We start from the raw sequence: 24,935 nt of genomic DNA, 5'->3' as shown, positions 1-24,935 counted from the left end.
ATTTAAGTCATCTCCAGATTATGTATAATACCTAATGCAATGTAAATGCTATGTAAACAGTTGTCTTACTGTATTGTTTAGGGAATAATAACAAGAAAAAAGAAATTTGTACATGTTCAATACAGATACGGCCACTGTAGGTGTAACTGCATAATACACATCAACAACAGTATAACTTTTTTTCAAATATTTTTGATCCGCACAGTTGGTCGAATGCAGGGTTAGTTGATCTACGAATACAGAGGATGGATTGTACATGGGAGTAAAATTTTAAAAAGGGAGGGTATCAATTTGAGTGATTTTGAATAACTTGAAAGGACAATTCACTATACCAACTTCCGGTGTTTTCTAATAACTGAGAGTATAATGATTACTTTTTAAATTTGAAAATTAACTGTTTTTCATTGGGATCTGAGCATGAAAGCTTAATTAACATTTTCAATTGAAAGCATCCCAAAGTTATCAACATACTAAATGAAAACAGAAGACATAAAAATAGATTCATTTGAAAAGGTAAAAACTTGCAGTGTTAAAACATACTTTAGATACTTACATATTGTACACACAAAATTTATAGTCTTACAAATATATTAAACACAAATATATTACAAATATATATTATATATATTATATATATTATATATATCTATATATATAATATATCTTTCAAATATATTAAATGTGTGTGCTTAGTTCTTCCCGAACGATCAATTAAACATTGAGATTCTGCTAAATATGACAAACACTGTAACACTGTTTATTGACTAAAATGTGCTTATATGAATTTCAAGAAAATTCTATCATTACTGTGTGTCAACTGTCAAGAATTACCTTTTTTCAATTTATATTAATGAAGTTGAAATATAATCAGCTGATTTTAATCAGTGTTATTCATTTTGCATATAAATTTCAGCTGACCTTCTACAGTTAAGAATTCTCAAATCTTCTTTTCCTTTTTAAAGCAAACCCCTATAGCAAAAGAAAGCAAGAATAGTAGGTAAGCCTTCCCAGTGTTTGTGTGTGCATGGGAGATCAGTGTAAAGGATGGTTACTGCTGTGTTAACTTTTATTATTCCAGCTGTTAACCAGATGTTCAAAACAAGCAAATTGCGCTGGAATGTTTTTCTAAATTCTTCATCTTAATCTGTTAAATTATACAAATGGTAGAATATGTTTAATCATGGACCTAAAGTCCTGCTACAAAATTAGCGGGACATAAGAATTATGGAGTAATTCAAGTACAATACCTTTTGAAATGATAAAATATAATAAAAATAATTAGTATTGAGGCTGACAGGATATAGGATATATTTGTGCTGTAATAAAACTGTAATGTGTATAAAAATCAATAGGAAACAGACTAAACATGTATTTATTGGGGAACATGTTTTACTAACACACATAAAATGTGAGAGAAATTCAGGACAATATAAAATAAATGAAGAGAAAATGGAGATAAACCTTAAATCTTCTGATGTATATGAACTTTTCAAGTAACTGTTTTTCAGTTATCTTTTCCTTTTTGCTTTATGACTGACATTGACCTAAAATCTTTGAATTCCTCATCTTAGAATAAATGAAATAGCTTTTCTTTTCACAAAGAAAAATAATTTTATTTTGATTACCTCATCCCAAGAAACCCTTACATCCCAAAAGCAATTGAATCACTATCATTCAAAAAGACAAGTTGGCATAAGCTTGATTTTCAGTATTTAATTGTTACTACAATTAAGAAAATTCCACAAAGAATGATTTTAGTCAGAATGGATCAAGATTTATTCTTTTTCCCAATAGGATAGTATTCATTTTCAGTGCCCAGGAAAATAAAAGTTAAGAATTTAAAACGAACTTATTGAAATTAATTTAAAGCAAAGATTAAATAAAATATCCCCTGAGCTGGAGAATGAACTTTTCACCTCTATTTCTTTTTATAAGGATCCTGTATTTTCCACTATTAGAGATGCTTAAACTAACTCTAAACTATTTTTGTCTAATATAAATGACACCTTACCAACTTAAAATCATTAACTTATACAAGATCATTGTAATTCTAATTTTATTTTGATCTTCTATGATCATAATTACAGAAAAGATTAAGTACTTCATTGTGCTAATGTGGTGCTAAGTGAAGTTCAAGGTAATTAAACTGCACTCTTTACCATCTATACTCTTGTAACCTAAGAAATTTAGTTTTACAGAAAAAAAAATTTAAAAACACAATGCAGTTATATACAAATGAATGTTTACATTAACTACAAATACACAAGTTCAAAAAGGTATATTTATGAGTAAAAAGTGTCTCAGAGCAGGTTAAAATCAATCCTCTCATTTTAATCACTGGGAGGTTCCCTGGGAGAGATGAGATGGAAAGTTTCTTTGAATAATGGACTTGGTAAAAGAAGAAAGCTCCTTTATTAGTGATGATCTCCACACAGGCTATAGTTTGGGAAAGGCTAAGAGTAGGAAGAAGCATTAACAGATCAGAGACTATTAAATATATACGAGGAAATATACTTTGGAGACTTTAAAATAAAACTTCATACTTTATACTTTAAACTTCCTATTTTAAAATATCTCGTAGTTACAAGAGATTGTATGAATTAAGTATCTTTTGAATTACTGAAAAATATTAGATTGTATTTATCTTGATGGAGTAGCAGTATATTGAAAGTATTAAGGACCAGATTCAGCTTTTCCCCTTCTCATGTGATACTGGGCAAGTCACTTTAGCCTTAGATTCCTCATTTGGAAATTGGGGATAATAGTTAATAGATAATCTCACAGGGCTCTCAAGAGTTATACCTGACACACAGTAACAGATTCATTAGTACTGTGATTATAAAATACACACACAAGTTAATCTACAAAGAATTAAAAAGTATAGGCTTAGTGGTCTATTTTGTTCCATTTGGAGTCTTTTCAAAATGTCCACTGTGTATCTGTGGTGACTCTCTACTAATGAATTTCTAAAGTAGCCATTCCCCACTGATGTCAGCTTACCAGGAAATTTTCTGACCCTGGGGGCTAAGCTGTGCAATGACAGTTGTAGCAAGCTATAAGTCAAAATAAATATTTAGGCTGATGAAACCTGAATAAAGCAAGGTTTGATGTTAAAAATCTGATTATAGTTCTACCTATTAATGTTGCTACACTTGTTCAAAAGCACAAAACTAAGGGTTTTTAAGACGTGTTTACCAAGTATTAGGTTTGCCAAAACTTATCACAAGTTGATTCTCTTAAATAAAAAGTAGCTGACAGGTATTTTATTTATCTACTAAACTTGATGAGTGATACCATCAGAACATGCGTGTCTGGCTGCTAGAACATTTGTCCTCTGCAATATTCCCACATAAAGACTGTAGAGGAAAGATTCCAATCTGTAATCTTTCATGGACGGATACAAAAACACTCCGTTACATTCTGAAGCTCTAGCTACATGTTTTTATTTTAGGCTGTTTCAAAATTTACCTTGATGCAAAATTTACCAAATTTATATTCCTTAAAGTTTAATACATTTAATTTTTAATTATTTTATATGGCACAGAGACCCTTGTTTATTTGTAGATAGCTTTGCTCCATAAAGAAAATGAACAGTGCTGTGAAATTATAATTTCTCCCAAACAGTTTTCTTAGCACGTGGGGCGAGTTTTCGACAAGGGTTCATCTGTACTCATTCTCCTCTAACATTAACTCTTGATTTTCTCAAGAAACAAAAGGAAAGAAAAGGTATGTTTATTTTCAAGCTGCTTACCTGACTGAAATAAAAGTGGAAGCTTATAATGAAATAATTCATTATATTTCTGAAATTCATCTACAGATGAGAAAAGGTAGAGCTAAATGCAGCTGAAGACTAACTTTAATTTACTGTGGGGATCCTAAAACTTAAGGGTTTTCATTACTTAAAAAATTAAGAGAACAGACCACTTTCACAGTAGTGCATTAATCTTAAACTTGTTTTTGTACGAGTTTCATTTAAAAAAAGAAATGGCATGCAAATGATCTCTATGTTACAGAAACAGAAAATGTGGTTCACAAATATCAAACAAGCTACCAAAGGTCACAAAGCTAGTAGAAGGCAAGGCTGCAATTCAAAATGAAATGTTTGAATGTGAACCCCAACCTGTTCTTGTTCCCACTGACATAGAAAATAAAAAGGAAAACCAACGGAATAGCGTTTTCCCAGGGACACCGGATCTGAGTCTTACCTATAAATGTCAAGCCCAACAACCCACCCAACAATTTGTGATATTATCATCATAGGACAGGACCATTATTCCACCTACATTCATTCATGCCAGTGAACTAACCTAATAAACTTAATAAAATTCACAAGATAATGTTGGCAATAATATCATTTTGGGATGCCACTTTCCATTTCTAAATGTCTTTCATGTACATACAATTTACCTTTCCATACAAATCTGTGATTTTCAGATGACCATTTTTATTTTTGTAACTGAGCAAACTGAAGCTTTCTGACAGATGATGTGACTTGCCTAAAGTTACTCAGACAGTGATGGCAAATCTCATCAGGAAGGCAAATCTCATCAGGGCTTCTAATTCAAGGGCTCTTCCAAATACAAAGGACTATAGAGAGTTAAAAATTTAATGTCACGTTGCTAATTCTCACTTTTCTAATGGCAAATATGAAAGTTTTATAAAACCTCAAGTAAAAACGTATGATCTCTTGAAAATTGTGAGTTATATTTTATAACTATTTTCTTAAAGTAAGCCTTAGAACAAATGTTAAAAAGCAGGTGGCAAGCAGGATATTTTTCTAGGATACCCATCTCTGCTCTGAAAGAAAAAGATGGATTCAGGGTAGGCCAAGACGTAAATTATAATTTGCTGCATTTTAACATGCCCACCAATCCTTACAAAGAAATTGAAATACAGATTTTAACTGGACTTAACCAATGAAATGGGAATCCACTTAAACCATATTATGGAAGAAGGACTAGACCAAAGGGGACATAAATATGTTCAGGAAAGTACCCAGGAGATGAGGTTGTTTAGGTGCACAAAATTCAGTGGCCGCTGCTTTCTGATTATAGTAGATCCAAGTTTTCAGGAGAAAATCATTTAGGGCAATTATCCTTTGCCAAACAATCTGTGAATATCACTGACTAGTCTGTTTTCAGAAAAAAAAATGGTGCTATTGTGAGCAGGGTAGTTCATTTTTGAAATGAGTAAAAGAGAACAGATATGGCAGCTTTGTTTTCCTCAGGAACATACATATTCAGAGGAAGTAAAGGATTAAAGATAGGGTGCATGTCTGTACACTAAAGATCCAGGAGGCATTCTAATTTCTCTAAGGTCAATTAAATAAATTGATTACTTTTTATTAGGAATAATATTTTTATTTGTTGTATTAAAGAAATCTAATGCAGTAAAGGGTTCAGAATCATCCAGTTAATGAAAGTTAACATTTATTGAGCCTCTACTACACAGTCCAGGATCAGGTTAATTATTTTACATTAAATAACTCATTCAATCTCCCGATTACCTCATTAAAATAATCATATCTTAATGGACAAAGAAACAGTTTTAGAGAGGTATATGATATTCTCAGGGCCACCGAGTTAGAAATGCAGAAAACTGGATTCAAACCCAACTAACAAGTTACAAAGGAGAAAAACAATGATTAAAAAGAATGTAAAAGACTATCATTTTGTTATGAGACATACACACACACACACACACACACACACACACCTTTTTCAGAAATATTAGTAAGTCATTCACTTTTGAAATTTACATTTGTTTTCAACTTTTGAAACCAATGATTTACTCTTAAATCCTAAGTCAAACTCTAATTTCTGATATCTAAGATGATCCACAGAATATTGTTCTGAATATATTCCTTAAAAGGACTCCAAGTGAATTTTCAAGCAAATCAACTGAAAGTTACCATTGCAAAAGATATTTTTATCCTTTGCTATTCTTCTGATCTCATATGTCACTCCAGTTAAATTTATAATTAGCAAATATTTAGTTAGTAAATGAAGTTTAACAGTAAACATATTTCCAAATTTTTGAAAATGTTTAACTTTTCAAATTACGTGCATGTATGCATATAATACCTACAAGCATTTAATGTCACAAGTTCATAAGTGGGTATAAGTGGTTATTTTCTGTGTGAGTCCTACATATCAGATATAAACAGGTGGGCAGCAAACTGACAATTCACACTATCCCTGAATTTTCTTAAGAACACAATATAAAAAGAAAAATAAAATCCAGTAAGTAGTTTTGCTTTTGTTTTAACTTTTCAGTTGCTCAGTGGCCTCTATACCCATCTGAATTCTGAAGTGTGTCTCTTATAATTAATGAGCTTATCATAATCCAAACTTCTTGAGAACAGGAAAGCCAGGGAAATTATGGAAGGCATAGCCCAGCAGAGCAAAACTTGCCAGTGAACAACTAAAATTGGGTAGAACTCTTCCCAACAGCTAAATATCTCACAGAGACTTGTTTCAAATTCACAGCAGCCTACTTTTCCCTCCCACCTCTCATGTGAGGTGAGAATACTTCTCAATGTGACAGAAGCTCACCTACTCAACGGGGAGGTTAATTATTGTTACATAATTAACCTCACGAGAAAATTGTTAAGATTAATGAGGCAGTGCCTACTAAGTGATTATAAATTCACCATGAACGACCACAGAAATATTTGTTTACAGAAAACCCTACACGTCTACTGATAATGGATTGTAAATTATCGCAGTATTGCATCTATAGATCAACACATAGAAATCAAATCCTATATACTTAAAAAATAAGTAAAGGAACAAAAGAGGAAGGGTGGGGAGGAGGAAAGGAAGAAAGAAAGGACAAATTATAGGACAAGTTTTACCTTTCAGTAACAACTGCCAGGCTAAAATGAAAATTTTCTACTTAGTTCTGTGACAATCATGGCTCAACAAAAGACCAGGAAAAAAAAACCTCTTTAATCTGATCAACTTTGAAAATATTAAAAACCCAGATAACTTTTTGAATAAATGTTGAAAGAATGGTCTCTTTTACAATAAAATATAAAATCATGGTAATTATTTTAGTATTAATTTTAATTAGGCTAAACCCACAATATATATATTGATACATAATAACCTAAAATGGGTTACAGAGTGATGCTTGTAATAAGTTCAAATATAGGCACCCCGAGGTACATTGTGGAATATGCTAGGGAGTTCCCTCCCTAAAATATCATAAACCAAAATGGCCATCACATCATTAGCTTCAAATTACATTACGGATGAGCCTAATCACCATTTAGGACAATCAAGCAAGACAACTACTCCCCAATCTTCCCCAACTGGAGATTCTATCAGTTAGAATAAGCTAGGCTGCAGTAACAAAGATAAACCCCAAATTCCCTGTGTCTCAAGACAGAAAAAGCTCTTCCTCACTCATGCTTCAGGACTGTAAGAGATTGGCAAAGGTGTGGGGCAGGAGTCCCTGCTCAGTTCAGTCATTCAAGGACTCAGGCTGACAGAAAAGCCCCTTTGTTCTAAGTACAGCTCTCCACGCCACAGATAGAGAACGTCATGGTTTACTCAAGCAATGAAATGATCCAGATCAGAAGTGAGGATTGTCACTTTTGCTCACAACTCTTTGGCCAGAGCCAGTCACATCACCCCATCCAATTACAAGTGGTCCAGCAACACGATTCCTACACGTGCCCAGAATGGTAGAACGCTGGAACTATTTGGAAAAGAGCATTAATGACACAATAATCCTAACACTCACGTCTGTGGAACATCTATGTTAATACGTTTTTGGTTATTGTTTTAAGCAGCTTTCTTCAGTTATGGATATCCATTATGTGTGATCAAAGGAGTTCAAAATAATTTTCATTGCCCTAATAACTTTAGTTTATTCCAAGTAGTTTGACAGTTCATCACTGAACTATTTGGGGATTAAAAAAACAAAGGAAAAAAAAATGAATACCACCTAAGTATGTCCCATTTATAAGGCTTTAAAAGTAGGGCTTCTGAATATTCATCAAAGTCAAAAATTGAAAAAAAATTCTAAAATAGTATTCATGTTTACCTAATATATTAGCAAGAGTTATGATTGGATCAAACAAATCTACAGGAGGGTTGGGAACGAAGGGTGGAAGAAATTTGGAACCCAGATGACTAGAGAGAAAGATGAAGGTAGAACTGTGGTGCTCCTCCTGAGGCCAGACATGGAGCCACAGGGTCACCTGACTACAGGGACTCTGACTCTGAAGGAAGTTTGTGTGACAGGCACTAAAGATGAGTCATGGGCGGGTCTCAGTGGACAAATGTGACAGAGAAAAGAGAAGGGGTGGAGATCTTGCCTCTTTTCTCACCTTATGGCTTCACTAAGGTTTCTGCAAAGCAAAGGGAGAGACACTAGTGCCTGGCAGGAGATAGCAAATGTCCACCAGATTGGATGTGATGTGACAGCAAAGTGACAGAGAATGCTTATGGTGCACTCCCAGGAGGCATCAAAGATGCCTGAGAGGCATGATAGAGTGGGCTGAAGGCTGGTGTCAAAGGTGGGAGTTTGGCCCAGCCAAACTTGATTATTGTGTTGGATAGGGAGGAACAGGCTATGGAGAAAAACTACACACATATACATGTGGGCCATAGGATCCTAGACACATTAGGAATTTTGTTCTAAGCAAACTGCAGTAAAAACAATATGGCAGTTCTTACACATTCTTGGTGCTTCTAACACTGAAAATATTCATTTATCAGTGGAAGAAAGTTTCTGACATTAATTCATCATATGTGGCTTCGTATGGAGGTCTCAGATTTATACAGTTCTGCAGTGGTTTTTCAAGAAGAGTTGCTTGTCTCTGGGACAAGCAAATCAGAAGAAAGATTTAGGTAGGGCTCTAGGCCTCCTGCCCCCTTCAACCAAAGCAGCTCTATTTTTTTTTTAAATCTCTATTATATATTGGTTTTCATTTAGGAAAAAAGGTTCTAATGTTAAAAGAAAAAAAAGTTGTATTAATTCACATCCTACATGTACTTATTTTACCTTAATCAGTTCTTACTAGTTAGTGGATCAACTTCTATTCTGCTTCCAAACTCCCCTTGTTCTAGTTTTGTCCATTCTGCAGTCTCAGGATGCAGAGGCAAACACATGTAATATTTACTATGCCTACAACTCATTTATGCCCTTTATAATCAACTGAATACCAAAATGTGGTTATCAGAAAATTCCAGGGAAACCACTAAACAGAAAGAAGCCATACATTTTCAAGAGAATAGATTTTTAATATATTATAAGTTATGAAAATATTCTATGCTGTGCAGATGGAACAACGGTGCTCCACAGCTACGTACTTCATCATATTTAAAAGTGAAGCCTACTGAAAAATAAAAAGGCCACTGTACTTCATTAAATTCTCAGGCACCACTTAAAAATATATACACTCTTTGCCCTCTAAATTACAAAAACCAAGGCTAGCCAAAGAGAGCTGACCACAAGCTGACATACCTGTAAAGGGAGCTGACCTCTCTGGGAAGCCAAAATAAACGGAAATTTCTCAGTCTCCAGTACAGAAGCAGATCTTTGAAAGTTTGCCAGATTTATGTGGAAAGATTATATAAACAGAGTTTTGTCTTCCAAAGGTGCCTTCTTTTCCATACCACAATTGTTGTTATAAGTAACCAACATAAAAAAAAGATTTCCAAAAGCATCCAATATACAATATTTATCATGTATTTCCTATTCAGGAAAATCATAAAACTCTATTTCAACAGAAGTTCAGAAAAAGAAAGGTTATTTTTTGTTTAAGTTACTTTTCTTTTCTTGGCAGGATCCTTCCTTGATGTGAAAGGAAATAAACAGACTAACAGAGAAAAAGGAAAAAATAAAAACTGTAATTTTCTTTATGAAACTACAAAAGCAAACTTAGCTGCCTCAATTTCTTTTCTAGAATAAAGGAGAAAAAAAACTTTGTGTGTGTTTTTGTTTTGAGATGGATAGTGAAATCAACAGGCAAAATGAAACTTATACTGGCAACTGAAATTCTATTCTTCATTTTATATTTCCAGTATTACAATGATATAAAATTAGAACTAAATCTTAATCGGTCAGGATTTTTTGTTTTATATGGGAGCCTTGAAGTTATTTGTTTGTAATTATTAACCAACAAAACTTTGACTGTCCAGGCCACTTCAAATGTTCTTGAGTCACCTCAACACTGAAAATAATATATATATATAATGTATATGAAGGTATATATATTTATATTATGCAATTTAAAACACTTGGAAGGCTTACACTCAATGGAGTTACAAAGATGAATACATATTGAGTTTGGATTAAGTGTTAAAAAAATACCATTTCAACTGAGCTAAAAAACATGGCCAACTGATCCAAATTTTCATTAACTCAATTCTTTAAATTATTAGTTATTTATTTCTCTGTTTACATGGGCTGGTCTATATGCCAATCTGTAAAAGAACTAATTATTATAAGACCTTCAGCACATTAAATGAATCAAAACTTCAAATGTTGGTTTTGGATCAATCTCAAAAGTAATCAGAAATCACCTCACCACTAAAATTATACATCCCTGTATTAGTCAGGGTCCCAGGAAGAAACAGATGTTGTCCTTAATTAAAGTAATTTGAGAAGAGAGTAAGGCATGGATAAAACCAGGAAGCGAGAGTATGGTACTTGGGGTTAGAAACAGGTCTTAAGAAATGAGAGGAGAGAATGGTTGTCAGAGCTCAAACTGTAGGCCCATCTGATAGAAGCTGTCTTTCTATAGAACAGACCTGATCTCACTCTTCTGCCACCATGAACAGTATTTCTCAATGCGCCATAATATAACTAAAAAAAATTAAGACATGTTATTTCTCCAAAGCACAGATTTCCCTAGAAAATGATGATGAGATGAAAATCCAAGATAGATCTTGCTAAATCATCTTAGGAAATCTAGACAGACTCTGAGCTTGAAATGCATTGCTCTTTATATTTAATGAGCTTAGACTGAAAATCAAGAGTTTTTTGAGATATGCATCACGTGTTTAAATAATATATACCAAATAGAACAAAAATCTAACTAATGAAAGCTTTGATTTGTAAAGATTAGTTTGTATTAAATAGTATAACCGAGTATAGTGATAGTGTCATGGCTGGATACCACTTTTTTTTAATGATTATATCTATCAAACAGTCCTAAATGACCATGCCTCTTTTACACTATATAGACGGTATCAAATACAAATTCCAAGCAGAATTATGTTCAGCTGAAATAATATTCCCATTATAGGTGTGCAGATTGGGATTCCATTGATCAGGTAACATTTAGAGTAGATAATGCCCAAAGTCCCTTAGAAATCTGAAAATTTGTGATTCAGATTCAACTGTTTCAGAAACAGAATTAAAAAAAAAAAAAAAAAAAACATGACTCTGAAATTCTCTAGTTTTTCATTTGAACAAATTTGTATTAAAATTGTTAGAGAAAGGAAAACCATGGTCTTCAGGATAATTTATATAATTCATACATTTCAATGAAGCAACTACTACACGCTTCACAGTTATTGCCCAAATAAAACAGTATTTGCAACAGAGTTTTGCAAACTGGAAAGTACTTTCTCAATGTTAGATTTTATTATATTCTTGTAATTTATAAAATGCTTATTAAAACGCCTTACTTCTTAGGAGTCATATGTAGATGAAGCTTCTCTTTCAAATGTGTTTATTGGAGAATAAATTATCACTGTTTAGATATGCAAGTGTAGAAATTATGTTTTATTATCAATATTTATAAATTACCGTAAAAGGGAGGAACGCCAGTAGAAATGCCATGAAATACTGTATAATACTCAGCATGAATTACCCAGGAGAGCAAATATTTCTGTGACATTTCTATCATCTTACCATATGTATTGCTAAAAAGTAATTTCACGAAGGTAATGTTCTCTGGTTGACTCTACAACTGGTTTTTGTTTTTTTCAAAATATTTTTTTTTATTAAAATACAGCTAACATACAATATTTGTTTCAGGTGTACGTCATAGTTATTCAACAGTACCCACCTAGTTATACAGTGTCATTAACCACCTTATTGAATTTATTCCCTATGCTAAAGAAGTATTCACGATGATAAGTCCAGCAACCGACACTACCACACTGTGACATTATTGATCTTTTCCCCCATTTTTAAATTTTTCAATTAGAGTTGACATTCAATATCATGTTAAATTAGTTTTAAGAATATAGCATAGTAGTTAGACATTTATATAATTTAGGAAGTGATCGCCCTATCTAGTACCACCTGGCACAATACATAGTTATTACCATATTATTGATTATATTCCCTATACTTTACATCCCCATGACTATTCTGTAACTACCAATTTGTATTTCTTAATACCATCACCTTTTTCACCCTGCCCCTAACCCCATTCCCATCTATCACTCTGATAGATCCAATACCTATCTGCCACCATACAGTTATAATAATATTACTGAATATATTCCATATGCAATCCCCATGATTACTGTGTAGCAACTAATTTGTACTTCTTAATCCCTTCCCCTTTTCACCCATTTCTAATCCCCCTCCCATCTTAAAGAAGTCTCTCTAAGATTCCTTGTAATACTGGTTTGGTGGTGATGAACTCCGTTAGCTTTTTCTTGGCTGGGAAGCTCTTTATCTGTCCTTCAATTCTAAATGATTGTTTTGATCCAGCAATGTAGAACACAAGGTGGCAGAAAATACCCAACCAGAACAGCAAAAAGAAAAAAAGAATCCAAAAGATTGAGGAAAGTTTAAGGGGCCTCTGGGAAACATCAAACATACCAACATTCACATTATAGGGGTACCGGAGGGAGAAGAGAGAGAGAGCAAGGAATTGAAAACTTATTTGAATAAATGACTGAAAATGTCCCTAAACTGGTGAAGGAAATAGACATACACGCCAAGAAAGCACAGCGAGTCCCAAACAAGATGAACCCAAAGAGGCCCACACCAAGACACATGGTAATTAAAATGCCAAAGGTTAAAGACAAAAAGAGAATCTCAAAAGGAGCAAGAGAAAAGCAGTTAGTTACTTATAAGGGAGCCCCCATAAGACTCAGCTGATTTCTCAACAGAAACTTTGCAGGCCAGAAGGGATTGGCAGGAACATTCAGTGATGAAAAGCAAGGACCTACAACCAAGATTACTCTACCCAGCAAGGCTATCTAAAACTGTTGTAATGCTTATTCTTATATTTAACTGCATTTAAATTTCATTCTTACTATTGTAATTTGGTTCCATCAGTGTTCTAATGTCTTTTCCATACATATATTTGTTCTATTTTTCCCAAACTCCAGGTCCACAAAGAAAATTGTAACTTAAAAGAAATAATTTGAGAATATAATGTCCAGAATTAAGTGAGCAGGTAAATTATTTCATTTAATATGGTAGAAACCAAAGACTAACCATTTTACCTTCATATTTTATAATGTGTTCCAACCATAATGAAATGTGTGACAGGGGTTGGTTATTGAGAAAATGCAACTCAGCAAATATGTCAGCTTTCCAAACAGACTCTTATTCCCTTAATTTTGAGAGAAACAGCTCCATGCTAATGGATTCACTATGCATTTACTACTTACTGCACCTTCTGTGCAAATTAAAAACACATTATTTTAACAGATATGTAGCTAGGTCATTCTTTGCAAGTGAACAAAATTCCTAAATGACGTTTGCAAGATAACTGAACAGACAGCATTTAGTATTTTACGAAATCTTATAGGTGGCATTTTATAATTTTAAGAAAATATCAGAATCTTCAAATGAATACTAACAATTTTTTTGTTTGTTTTCTTTCGAATATCTAAATATGTAAGACTTTGGGGGAATCTTGGGGCTCACTTGTCTGTAATTACTGATCACAAGTCAGTGAAAAAAAAAAATCCCTCAAAGTCCTACTTTTTTCCAGTTTAACATAGACTAGTATTTCAAGATAATTCCTTTTCAAAATAGATCTCAAAACACGACAATTTTGCACAATGAAGCAAAAAATAAAATACTTGCAAACTGTTTAATTTAAATGGTTTTGCAGGCTCTCAGCAATGACATCCAAAGGACAGCTTCCCAGGCCTAGGATGACTCACACACCACTAGCCTGATCTGTTTGATGTATTAGTCATGCCTCCATCAACACAAACATATGAGATGCTACCTTTTCTTTATTTAATACAAAATAGACATACTTTCAAATGCTTAATGCTCCTTTGTTAAATGCTCCTAAATCCCTAAACATGTTCAAATAATTAAATGACCAACTACTTCATTATTATCAATTCTCTATCATTTATAGCCAGAATAAAATAGAAGCTTAAAAACTGAATCAAGAAGTTAACATAACTTGAGCAATGGACTAAGTGTTTTACAAGTTCAATCTCATTTAATACAACAGTCTACTCCAGTAGATTGATGAGTCAAGCTCTGTCAAGCTCAGTCACTTCTCAAAGACACTACTAGGTGGCTGAGTCACTTCAGGGACCCAAGCATATCTTATACCAAAACATACCTTTCATTTCAATGAAGTGACACACTTAGAAAAACTGAATACCTTTCTGATTTTATTAGTTAATTGAATTGGGAAAAATTTTCCAGAGGGCTAACAGGAACTAAAATATTCCAAGCCATGAATTTATTATTTTAATACATGTTGTCATTTCCTGTTCTCCTGTACCCTGAGAAATAAGCATTACTAATCTAGTCTGAAAGGGGGTAAGTACTAATACAGAATAACACAGTTTTAATGTGGAAGAGCAGATTCAAACTCTGCCCTGTCTAGGTAGGATTTTAAAACCTAGCACACACTTTGAAAGAGTAAGAAAAGCTTATTTTTGAATGAACACTAATTTCAGATTCAAGGACCAGATGATTTACAGGTAATGTATTCCAGGCTGATTCTAAAGAATACTATATTTTATAAAAATATTCAATGTATAATAAAATTGCTTCTATAAAAATAATCAATGAATAATAAATTGCGTCTATTAAGAAATGAAGTAAATAAAGGATTGCATGAAACTGGATTCGATGTAAAATAAAACTCCCATCTCAGTTTTGGAAGAAAACTAACCTGCAGAACATTTATCTACAGTTTTCATAAAAACCCACCGAAATGTACATCTTGGCACATGTGTGCATGCATGGCACAAACACACACACAAATGTCCATGCTATTATTTTAACTTGTTGTCTACAAAAATATGTTGCCATGTAATACAGCTCTGTTTCATTAAATACTATACATATGAGCTACTTTCTAAATTGTTTGACAAAATTCTAAAATGGCAAACACAAAACTTATGCCATTATGGCATTACTTGACCAGGCCTACAATTTTACTAACATTCTACTATTACTATACTTACAGATCATAACCAGAAGTGAATAACAGAAGCACTGAACTTGACATGCAAATATTATTTTTCTCTTTCTTGGAGTTTGCATGTATTTGCTTCAAAGTGTAGAAGAGAATATTTAAGAAATATCATTACTGTAGAAGTAATGCTAGAGCCAAAAGAGAGAAATGTCCAGAGAAATGAAGACAGTTAAAGAGAAACTGGCAAATTTTCTTACCACGTTTCTTTAGACAGGTATGTATAGGAAATTATATTTATCATTAACCTCTTAAAATAAATATATATGAAATTAAGACTATTTCTCAACTCCATTTTTCTTGTTCTTGTTAAATGTTATTAAGTAATACCTTGAGTTCATGAACTGGTATAAATAATACATAAATGGAATTGGAAATGAGATGAATGGTACCCATATTCTCCTAAAAAAAGAAAGTAAAAGGTGGCTGCTTGCCCAAAAAGATGTATTTTTATTATTTTGATTGTAATCACATTATTGTTATCTTTCCTACTGAGATATTTTGTTGTTTTGTTCATTTAACAGCCATTTCAACCAATATTTACCAAAGCTCAGTTAACACTGTCCGAGACAATTCGAAGAACTTTATACTTGAAGAACTCCCAAGTTAGTGGAAGGAGATGTAAATATAAATAAAAAATACACTGTAATATGAGAAATACTAGAAGTACAGTATGAGTATGTGCAAAGGGCTATGGGATCCAGCTAAAGGGCAGGACAATCTATCAGGTTCTGTGTTTTTCAGTATAACAACCCACATTCTAATAAGAGTGTGGGATCATGGCAGTCGTTTACAAAGGAAGATCAAAGGAGGGTGAAGAGAAAGGTAAAAGGTGCCTGAAACAGTAATGAAGGTAAAAAGAGCAAAAATAGAAAGAAATTTGAACACAAACTGAAAGAGACACAAATTGCATTAGATGATAAAGATGTGCCTAAAACTGCAAACACACACACAAACACGGGCTAGATTTTACACAGGCACATAGTGAGCATTGCCCTGAGTGGGAGAATAACAAGGATTAGCAGAAGCAGACTGGAAAGACAAATGAGTGTGTGTGTTCAGATTTCCTGGAATCTATACAGGGATCCCAATTTCCATTCACATAAGTAGCGCCATTGATGTAAGTAGGAAACAAAGGTTCCATTAAGGCTTATTATGTGATTTAGATACCCTGGTGTATAATTTTTCTGCCAAAACTGTTTTAATTACTTATTTAAAGTGAAGTAGTAAGAAATAAGATCTTTTATCACCTTTCATATTTTAGCTATGTAGTCCAGAATCCTCTTTGGGAAAAGAGTCCTAGGAAACATAGTAAAGACCTCATGAATAAAAGCCAACCTACCCCCAAGTTTACATCTGAAAACCAGGTAAACATCATTGACTTTCCTTTAAAAAATAAATAAATAAGAAATACAAGTTATATATCATATATAGTTTCTTTAAGTCATTATTTATAAAAGGCTTCATTTTGCTGATTTACTTGGTTTTCACAATTTCCCATGAAAATTGAGGAATGACACCTAAGTTTCCATAATCACATGCCACCCTCATGTATATCAAATATGATATAAGAAGATATTTAAATGTACTAAAATTTAACACTTTAATAAAGCATCAGTCCAACAATTTACTTTTACAACATATTTACAACCTTTGTAATTGTTGGTGCTATAACTACAAAACAGTGATAGTTTTCTTCTTGCTGTTTTCTGGCTATGAAATTCTTCAGTACATGAATGTATTATTAATAAACGTTTTAGTAGAAATCCTATCTCAAAATCAATATCCCATTCCTGGGAGCTTAGTTTCCTCAAATACTAACTAAACATGATTTCATAATTCCCATGTATACATGAAAAATATTCACCATTTGATATACCTCTGCCATCACCATCACACAAAGCAATATGGAATTGCATCTACTGCACATAATACTTTTCTGTCAAATCTGTGCCACTTCTATGATGTAATAAATGTGGAAAATATTTCTATTCGAGAGTTTCTGAGTCAGTACTTACTCCAGTGAATAAAATGGGAGTCGTAAACTGTGGAGAATAATTCTTGTCTTTATTCCCTTGATACCTTACAGGATAATTTGACTATGTTTACATAGAAAATAGAAATCACATAGCAATATAAGATAGAAGTAGAATTTTTAAAACCTCATTTTAAAACCTGGGTTTACGTGTTACCACATAAAGTGAGGACATTCTGTAAGAACACGAGATATGAGTAGCACAACTATATGTAATTATTAACCTCAAGCCATGTGAATATTATGTGGTAGTTTATTTGAATTTGTATTAAATAATTCTTTCATAAGACTTTACACATAATTTATATAAAGTATTTAAGATTTAATATATTTTGCATAAATTTTACTAAATTAAGAATCTGCAAATTTTCACATTCCTTTCCTACAATGCAGCATAGCCAAAAAGCCTTCTTTGACTGAGTTAAGGAGTGCTATATGTTATAAGAATTACTTACAAATGCATTGGCTACAGTTATGTCATCAGGAGTTATTTACCCTTCCTTATCTTTCTGACTGAGAATAACTAAACAATTAAAGAGGACAAATTTAGAATATAGGTTGTGAAATTTTACTGATAAAGCATATATTCTTCCCCTATTATATAAACTTCTCTTAGTTCAGTTTTATTACCATTTTAACAATTTGAATATAATAATTTATTTGCTTATGGAGCAAATAGCAAATTCCTTCCTCATTCTGCCAGCTAATTAGCCAAAAGATATATATATATACATTCCCCCACATGATTTATACATCTAATGTCTATAATCACCCATTTTTAATCACTTAAAAAACAAACGGATATCTAGTCTAAATTCTAGAAATCCCAGCACTATCTTAACCCACATTTCATAATCATGACCAGTAAAATCTTTGAAAACCGTGCTTATTGTGCACACAACTTTATTTTGTCACTTGCTACCATTCATAAAAAAAGGATTGTGAAACTGGATTCACTTTCCACTGCCATCAGCAGTCAATATGATGGTAGAAGAAATAGATTGAAGAAAACCATTGAAAAAAGAGATTTTCTAAATTTTATTAAAACAATAAAACAAACAAATAAAAACTAGTTTCTGGTGTTAATAGTCTTATTAGCCAGCTTGTAACATCACAGTTTCTGTGTGTACTGTAGCTTCTTATTCTAGGGGACACTAATTAGTTTTAAATGGTGTTAAATACCATCCCTGCAGTTGCAAGTGCTTCTCTGGGATTTTTACTAGAGAAAAGAACTCCTGTAATTTAAAACCACTTTGTTTTCTTCAGTCACAGCTTTTAGTGAAACACTGACCTGTAGAAATCTTAAAGGTTTTTCAGCCCTCTCTCACTGCCATTAGTCTGCATTTATTTTCTAACCCATCTTTTCCCCTTGTACCATTGCCCCTCCAAATTCCCATCCCCCATATTGCTTTCAGCCAAGAAAACGCATTTAGCTAGTTAAGTCCTTCTCTCTTTCCCTCCCCCTTTACAAAGCCTTGGCTACCCTTAAAGAAAATTCTCCAACAACGTGTCAATTTTATATTGGCTACAAAGACAACTTCTGTTGGGGGAGGGGGAGGAAAGAGAGACTGGAGGTTGGCTGTCCCGTTCCACAGACAGGGATCTTTGTGGCGATCAGAAAACATTTCCTGCATTAAAAATCAACACTCTCTCTTCTTGTATGGTTGGGGAGCAAGAACGAATGTGTATCAGCCATGTCCTCAAATGAATGGAACACATCCATTAACCTTCTAAACAGGAAACTAATTTTCTCAAAATATGTCAGCTTTCTTGCATTATTAAACATATTCCAAGATCTCAAATGCTCTGGTAGCTCCCCCACTGGGGATTCGGTGAAAACTATAAATCACTCCTGTACTTTCTCTTTTTCCTCCGCATTTCCGTTGCACTGTCTTTTCCGTCTAGCTCATCTCTGACGATCCCCCTCTCTTCTCGTGTATATCAACAGGGGACCAAGAGGAGCAAAAATCACGCAAGAGGGATATCAGGTCTTACAGGATCAACCTGCATTTCAATTCCACCCTTCTCCCCTGCCCGCAAGTGGGCAGACCTCAGAGTTTGCGCTTCCAGTGGGGTTTTCTTGACCCACCAAAGAGCGAGGTATTTATCACACAAAGCATCTAACATCCCTCACTTGTGGGAGGGAGGGGCACCCTTGGCTTCCTGTATCAGGAGGTCATTTGGTCCAAATTGGCGTGCTATTGAGTTTGTGTCACCATTTAGTCGTGTTGCCCCAAACCTGGAAAAGGGTCGTGTTTGAGAGGGTGGGACAGAGAGGAAGGGAAGGCGACTTTTTACAGGGCTGGAGCTTGAGGGACATGTCTACAAATCCATTTCACATGTGTCATTTGAGAGAGAGGGAGAGAGAAAGAGAGAGAGAAGGAGGGGGGAGAGAGAGGGGGAGAGGGAGGAGGGGAGAGAGAGAGAGAGAGAGAGAGAGAGAGAGAGAGAGAGAGAGAGAGAGAGAGAGAGAGAGAGAAAGTCTCCCCGAGGGGCTGCAGCCTAATAAAGCTCCCTGCCCCCTTCTCAGGGACCTCCAGCACAAACTGACTCCACGTATTTGCATCTTTTTCTCCTCAATATTCCATCTGCACTCCCGGGGTTATGTTGCTGAGAACTATCCCAGCCTCACTGCCCTTCTCTAAAATCTTGAAACCTAAAACTAGCCTAAGAGACCTTTATCAGTGAAAATCACAAATCAAATGAATCCAAAAATGCTAGAGTGAAAGAGGCAACAATTACGCCCATGTGTTGAAACAGCACGTTTTAATTCCCTCCCCAGACGCCCCCTCACCTCCCTGTATCTCCCGGTGTCTTCGGGACACTTACCTTCTTTGGGCGGTCGCTTGGCCTCTCTGGTAAGATTGCAGACCTGGGTGGTTTGCAGCTCCTGGGTCAGGCACCCCTCGGTCTGCTCATTCAGGGGTAACACCACGTTATTTAACATAACCAGCGACTGGTCGTCGATTCCCCACTCTCCCAAATGCTGAGGGCAGGTGCATTTTGTATACATGATCCCACATGCTTCTGTTCTCCCATTTTCTGATTTTAAGCAGCTCTCCAACCAAGTGCATAATACATGGCAACCAAACTGGCTTGGGCTCACCTTGTTCAATACCAAAAACTCAAAAAAAGATTTCTGGTCTTCTTCCCCTTTTTTCTGTAATCCTGGGAAGTTGGTTGGAAATACCCGACGTATTTGAATAAAATTTTTATCATATTGTAGAAAAACAAAAGCATTCTTGGAATTGCAGAGTTGCATTATAGAATGATTCTTTCGTAAAAGATCCTTTATTTTTTCATGAGAAAAATGATCAAACTGATAAGCCAGGAGGGAAAAGTTAGAGCAGCTAAGGTCCTTTTTGGAAAATTTCAGGTAAATGCTATATTTGGTTGGATCTGGATTTTCCAGTGTCCAAGTGCAGTTTGTAAAGTTTTTGGGAAACATTTCACTTACAGAATACGATCCATAAATGACTCCCTTCACCAAAGTTGAACACCAGAAGTCTTGGGCAGCATTAAATCCAAACATAACCAGGAGATAGGTGGAAAATATATAAATCAGCAGGTTACGAACAGCCTTCATCCTATGTCATTTGGCCTGTAAAAATGGCAATGAAAGTAAAATGCAAGTAGGAGTCTACGTGCATTGAAAAAAGAAACTCCTCCAATATTACAGCCAGCTGTTTTCAAGATTTCAGTTAAAAAAAAAAAAAAAAAAAAAAACCTTTTTAAAAGAAGGGCAGGTAATTTTTATTTTATAACGCCAGGAAATTATCTGTTGCTGTGTGAACAGCGCCCTCAAGTGGTCACCACAATGGCCAAATTCTCTACATTCAATTTAAAAATATTTCATAGATTTTAATAGGAACATTCTAATTTATCTACCAGTATTTACACCAAGTGCACTATACTTGAATTGAAAGGAGAGAAAAAATGACTTCTTAAATATCATAGCCTACATGTTAATGTTTAAAGTATTTTTAAGCAACCTATACAACCTTGTCTCTCCCTCAGTTCTCTGCCTACAGTAAACATCATCACACAAAATCTAATCTGATAATCTGGGAACAGCTGTCATCACATTATTTCTTTCTCTTAAATGTGAAAGTAATTACGATAAATGATAGCCACAATTTTAAAAGCACAAATGATTTGCTGCGGATGAAACATATTCTTCAAAATGTCTCTACTTGTCTTTGCAGGGGCCACGCTGTAAACTGATGAGAAATTCCTGTGCGAAAACACCAGCATTCATGGGGATTAACAGAATTTTAAAATCATCATCTGCGAAAGGGCATAAGTGTATATATATACACAGGGAAGGCTTGTTCGACATCACCAGTGAGAACCAGAATTTAAGGCAGTCATTTCAATGTGACATGCCCTCTTGGGATACATAAAGTGGATCATTGTATTAGTATCTGTATCCAAAGGCGATGCCAGTGAAAAAAATATCCCAGGACCACATTAACTGAGCTGGCTTCAGTCTTTTAATTTGTTTGTTAAATTGGAGCTATTTTATATACAGTTATCTACTGTAATTTAAGATTTACACATGATAAATAAAAGACATTAGCATTTTCTTTCCTAGCAGATTTCAGTTATTGAATTGTTCTCTTTCCAACCACAGCTCCAAAGCTCCTCTTCTTTATATATATTTTTTTAACTTGGCCTTGCATAATAAAGTAATCCTTGGTTATATTTACCTCTGTAAGTTGTTATCCAAAAATAGCTTGAATTTTTCTCAGCTTTAACCTTTAAGAAGTTATTTCTTAGAATAAATGACACTGCTTTTTTGTTTAGCCTTTGAGCTGAGAAAAGTGATGCCAAGTTAATTTTAAAAGTCTTTAGGCTGCAGTCTCTTCCACTATTCTGTAAACAGAGACAAATATACAGACATATAGTTAAGAGTTTTCATGTCTTAGCCTGGGTCCTCTCTGAACCAAAGGATAAACCCTTCCTTCCCATTGCATAACACACACCAACGCATGCACACAAAATCCAGTGACCGAAGTCCCTGAAGACAGATCTGCATTTTCCAGATCATAATTCAAATTCTATGTCTTGATATAGGCAAAACCAGCCCCAACTCTAAATCTCTATATAGCAGCAGTTTAAAATAACATCAGAACTGCTGGAACTATCAAAACTGTTCTTCCTCTGTTTCAAACATACAGCTCAATGAATAATGCATTTTGTTCTTGAGAAAATAAAGCCAACGAGCACTTAAAGGTTAAAAAAATAGAAAAAGTTGTAGAAAATTCTGGGAACAATTTTCTCTTTTTTTTTTTTTGCTGTAGCACTTTGCAGGCAATGCAGGTCTGCGCAGTGTTCTTCAGTATAGAGTGTAGGCGACGAGAGCCAATGTGACAATAAGTGTTTAAATTAGGAATTCCATCCATGAAAGGGGGCTTCATTTTATAACCGGTAACTCAAAAAGAGGTCGTATTTCTTTTCCTAATGAAATCCGGTACTTTTGCTTCCTTTTGACAGTGCTTGTCTGCATTGCTGTGCTCATCAAGGACTAGAAAGAGTGAGGAAATAGCTCTGATTTCACTTTCAAGCCTGCTCAAGACTCCGCTCAATAGAATGCTCTTTATTTTAATCATTAGGCCTTGGTGTATGGAGTCTTGTTTTATTCGAAATAATCAAAAACGAATCATTGTACTCTGCTGCCCCCCCCACCCCGACTGCAGGGTCAGTTCAAACAATTGTATTTCCCTCTTTAAGAAGGAAAGAATGGGGAGGAGGGTGTCTAGGGCTGGCCACCGAGGTCTCAAGGATGTTATATATTTGTATGTATGTATGTATGTATTCATTTATTTGTCTCCTGCTGAGAAGCAGACGTTTAGTTTAGCTATTCTCAAAACTGATTTTCTGGGTGACACTTTAGTTTAGTCGAACATAGACGGCGCCATCACTCCACTGATTTTTTTTCCCCAATAGAGACCCACTGCTCTCCCTTAACTTCCTTTTTAACCTAAAATTTTCCCCTCATAAAAATTATCCCAATCACACACACCGTCAGATTTTCTAGGTCTCCTTGCCTATTCCTTCCGACTCAGCTCATCTCTTGAAAACCAGACTTCTCTAACTTTTCAACTGCGGCGTTTAAGTAAATGCAGACAGTCGGGTTTGCTCGCAGCCCTTCCATCTGCTAGCAACAGCCTTTCCTTTCCTGGTCCTCTCTCTCCGCAAACACCTAGCCGAAAGCTCCTCGGTGGCGACCCCTTGCAGAGGGAAGGTGACCCCTGGACCCCCTTCCTTACCTTCCACTCCGAAAGCTCAGGGAGGCTCTTGCTCTAAGACACCAGCACAGGCACGCGTCCCAGCAACAGTGACGGAGAGACTCCCCTTCGGTCCCAATCACCGTTGCCCATTTTCCCCGGCTCAGCTTCAAAAATCAGGGTTTATTTTTTAAAAAACACATATATGAGAAGCAAAAGATGGGGGGGTGTGGATCAATGAGGGGAAGGCGTGGGAGAAAAAAGCCCCCAGGACCCCGGAGCCTGATGCCGTATCCAACTGAATCCAACCTCCAACCGAGGGCGTGGGGGGGGGGAGAGCAAGCCCCCCGAAGAGACACTCTAAGGAAACAACATCAAAAAATGCAAATGGCTTAAGAGCAAGGATTTGTTTTATCAAATCTACCCCCTCAACAAACCGATTAGCCAAGAAGGAAAGAAGGCGCTGAGACGAGAAGTGACCGGCGGCGGCAGCGGCTGCGGCTGCTAAGGCAGATTTGTTGGGGCGGTGGGTTTATTACAGGAGTATTCGTGGTCGGATCGGAAGGCTCAAGCTTTTGCTTTTTCCTCTTTCCGCTTTCCTCCCTCCTCCTCCGCCCTCCCCCCCCCCCCCCGCAGGTACTGATGGACGGACGGCGACTAAGGAGAGGGGGGGAAAAATCCTTGGCTGGTGATGTCGGAAAGCTGTTTGAATGCCCAGAGAGGAGGGAGGCGCGAGAGGGAGCGAGATAGTAAAGCTCTGTCTCGGGGTGCGCGCCGGCGCGCGGCGCTCGCTCTCCCTGGGGCGCGCGCCAGGGAGGGGGCGCGCGTCCCCGGACGCGCGCGCTGGCTCCCCGTGAGTTCATAGGCGCGCGCGCCGCCGCGCGCCACACACCGGGCTCCCTGAGCCAGCACCAGTGCGGTGCGCGGGGCAGCGGGCCCGAGGCTCCACGCGTGCAGCGCCGCAGCTGCGCCGCCCTGGACTTCTGCCTCCCGAGGGCGCGGGCCGGTGTTTGCGAGAGAAAGCGAGCGGAGCGGCTTGGTTGGAGAGGAGGGAGGCCCGGCGGGAGGGGGGCTGCGCGGAGCTCCAGCCAAGGCCGCGGTGCGCTTGCACGTCACGGCTACTCAAAACCAAGCACGTCCCGAAAGCGGTATTTTCTGCGTCTGGGAGGTTTTTGCATCCTCAGTTCCCACTGCTGGGGCTGGCGGCGACCAACTGTAAGAGAAACTCACTGGGGGGGCGAGGCTAGGGAGGTGCGGAGGACCGAGAGGCCACCCTGAGCCACCCTGA

At 35.9% G+C, this 24,935-nt stretch overlaps 1 protein-coding gene across 5 annotated transcripts in view; it reads right to left on the bottom strand.

Annotated features, from left to right (window-relative positions):
* The window catches only part of ADGRB3 (adhesion G protein-coupled receptor B3), a 677,430-nt gene extending 653,000 nt beyond the window's left edge, over nucleotides 1-24,430 (bottom strand). For 3 of the 5 annotated variants that reach the window (XM_033102729.1, XM_033102731.1, XM_033102730.1), the window contains exons 1-3: nucleotides 23,690-24,340; nucleotides 22,127-22,292; nucleotides 20,247-21,018 (exon numbers count right to left, since the gene is read on the bottom strand). In XM_033102729.1, coding sequence (XP_032958620.1) covers nucleotides 20,247-21,003 — 757 coding nt within the window. In that variant the 5' untranslated portion in view covers nucleotides 21,004-21,018; nucleotides 22,127-22,292; nucleotides 23,690-24,340. Of the gene's footprint in view, nucleotides 1-20,246; nucleotides 21,019-22,126; nucleotides 22,293-23,689 lie in introns of all 5 variants that reach the window. The other 2 variants (XM_033102727.1, XM_033102728.1) reach the window with 2 other exon arrangements.
* Nucleotides 24,431-24,935: the final 505 nt, after the last annotated feature.

This window comes from Rhinolophus ferrumequinum, chromosome 3 (assembly GCF_004115265.2).
Source record: "Rhinolophus ferrumequinum isolate MPI-CBG mRhiFer1 chromosome 3, mRhiFer1_v1.p, whole genome shotgun sequence".
NCBI lineage: Eukaryota > Metazoa > Chordata > Mammalia > Chiroptera > Rhinolophidae > Rhinolophus > Rhinolophus ferrumequinum.
The sequence above is the reverse complement of the archived record's forward strand: the minus strand, read 5'-3'. Positions and strand labels throughout refer to the sequence as shown.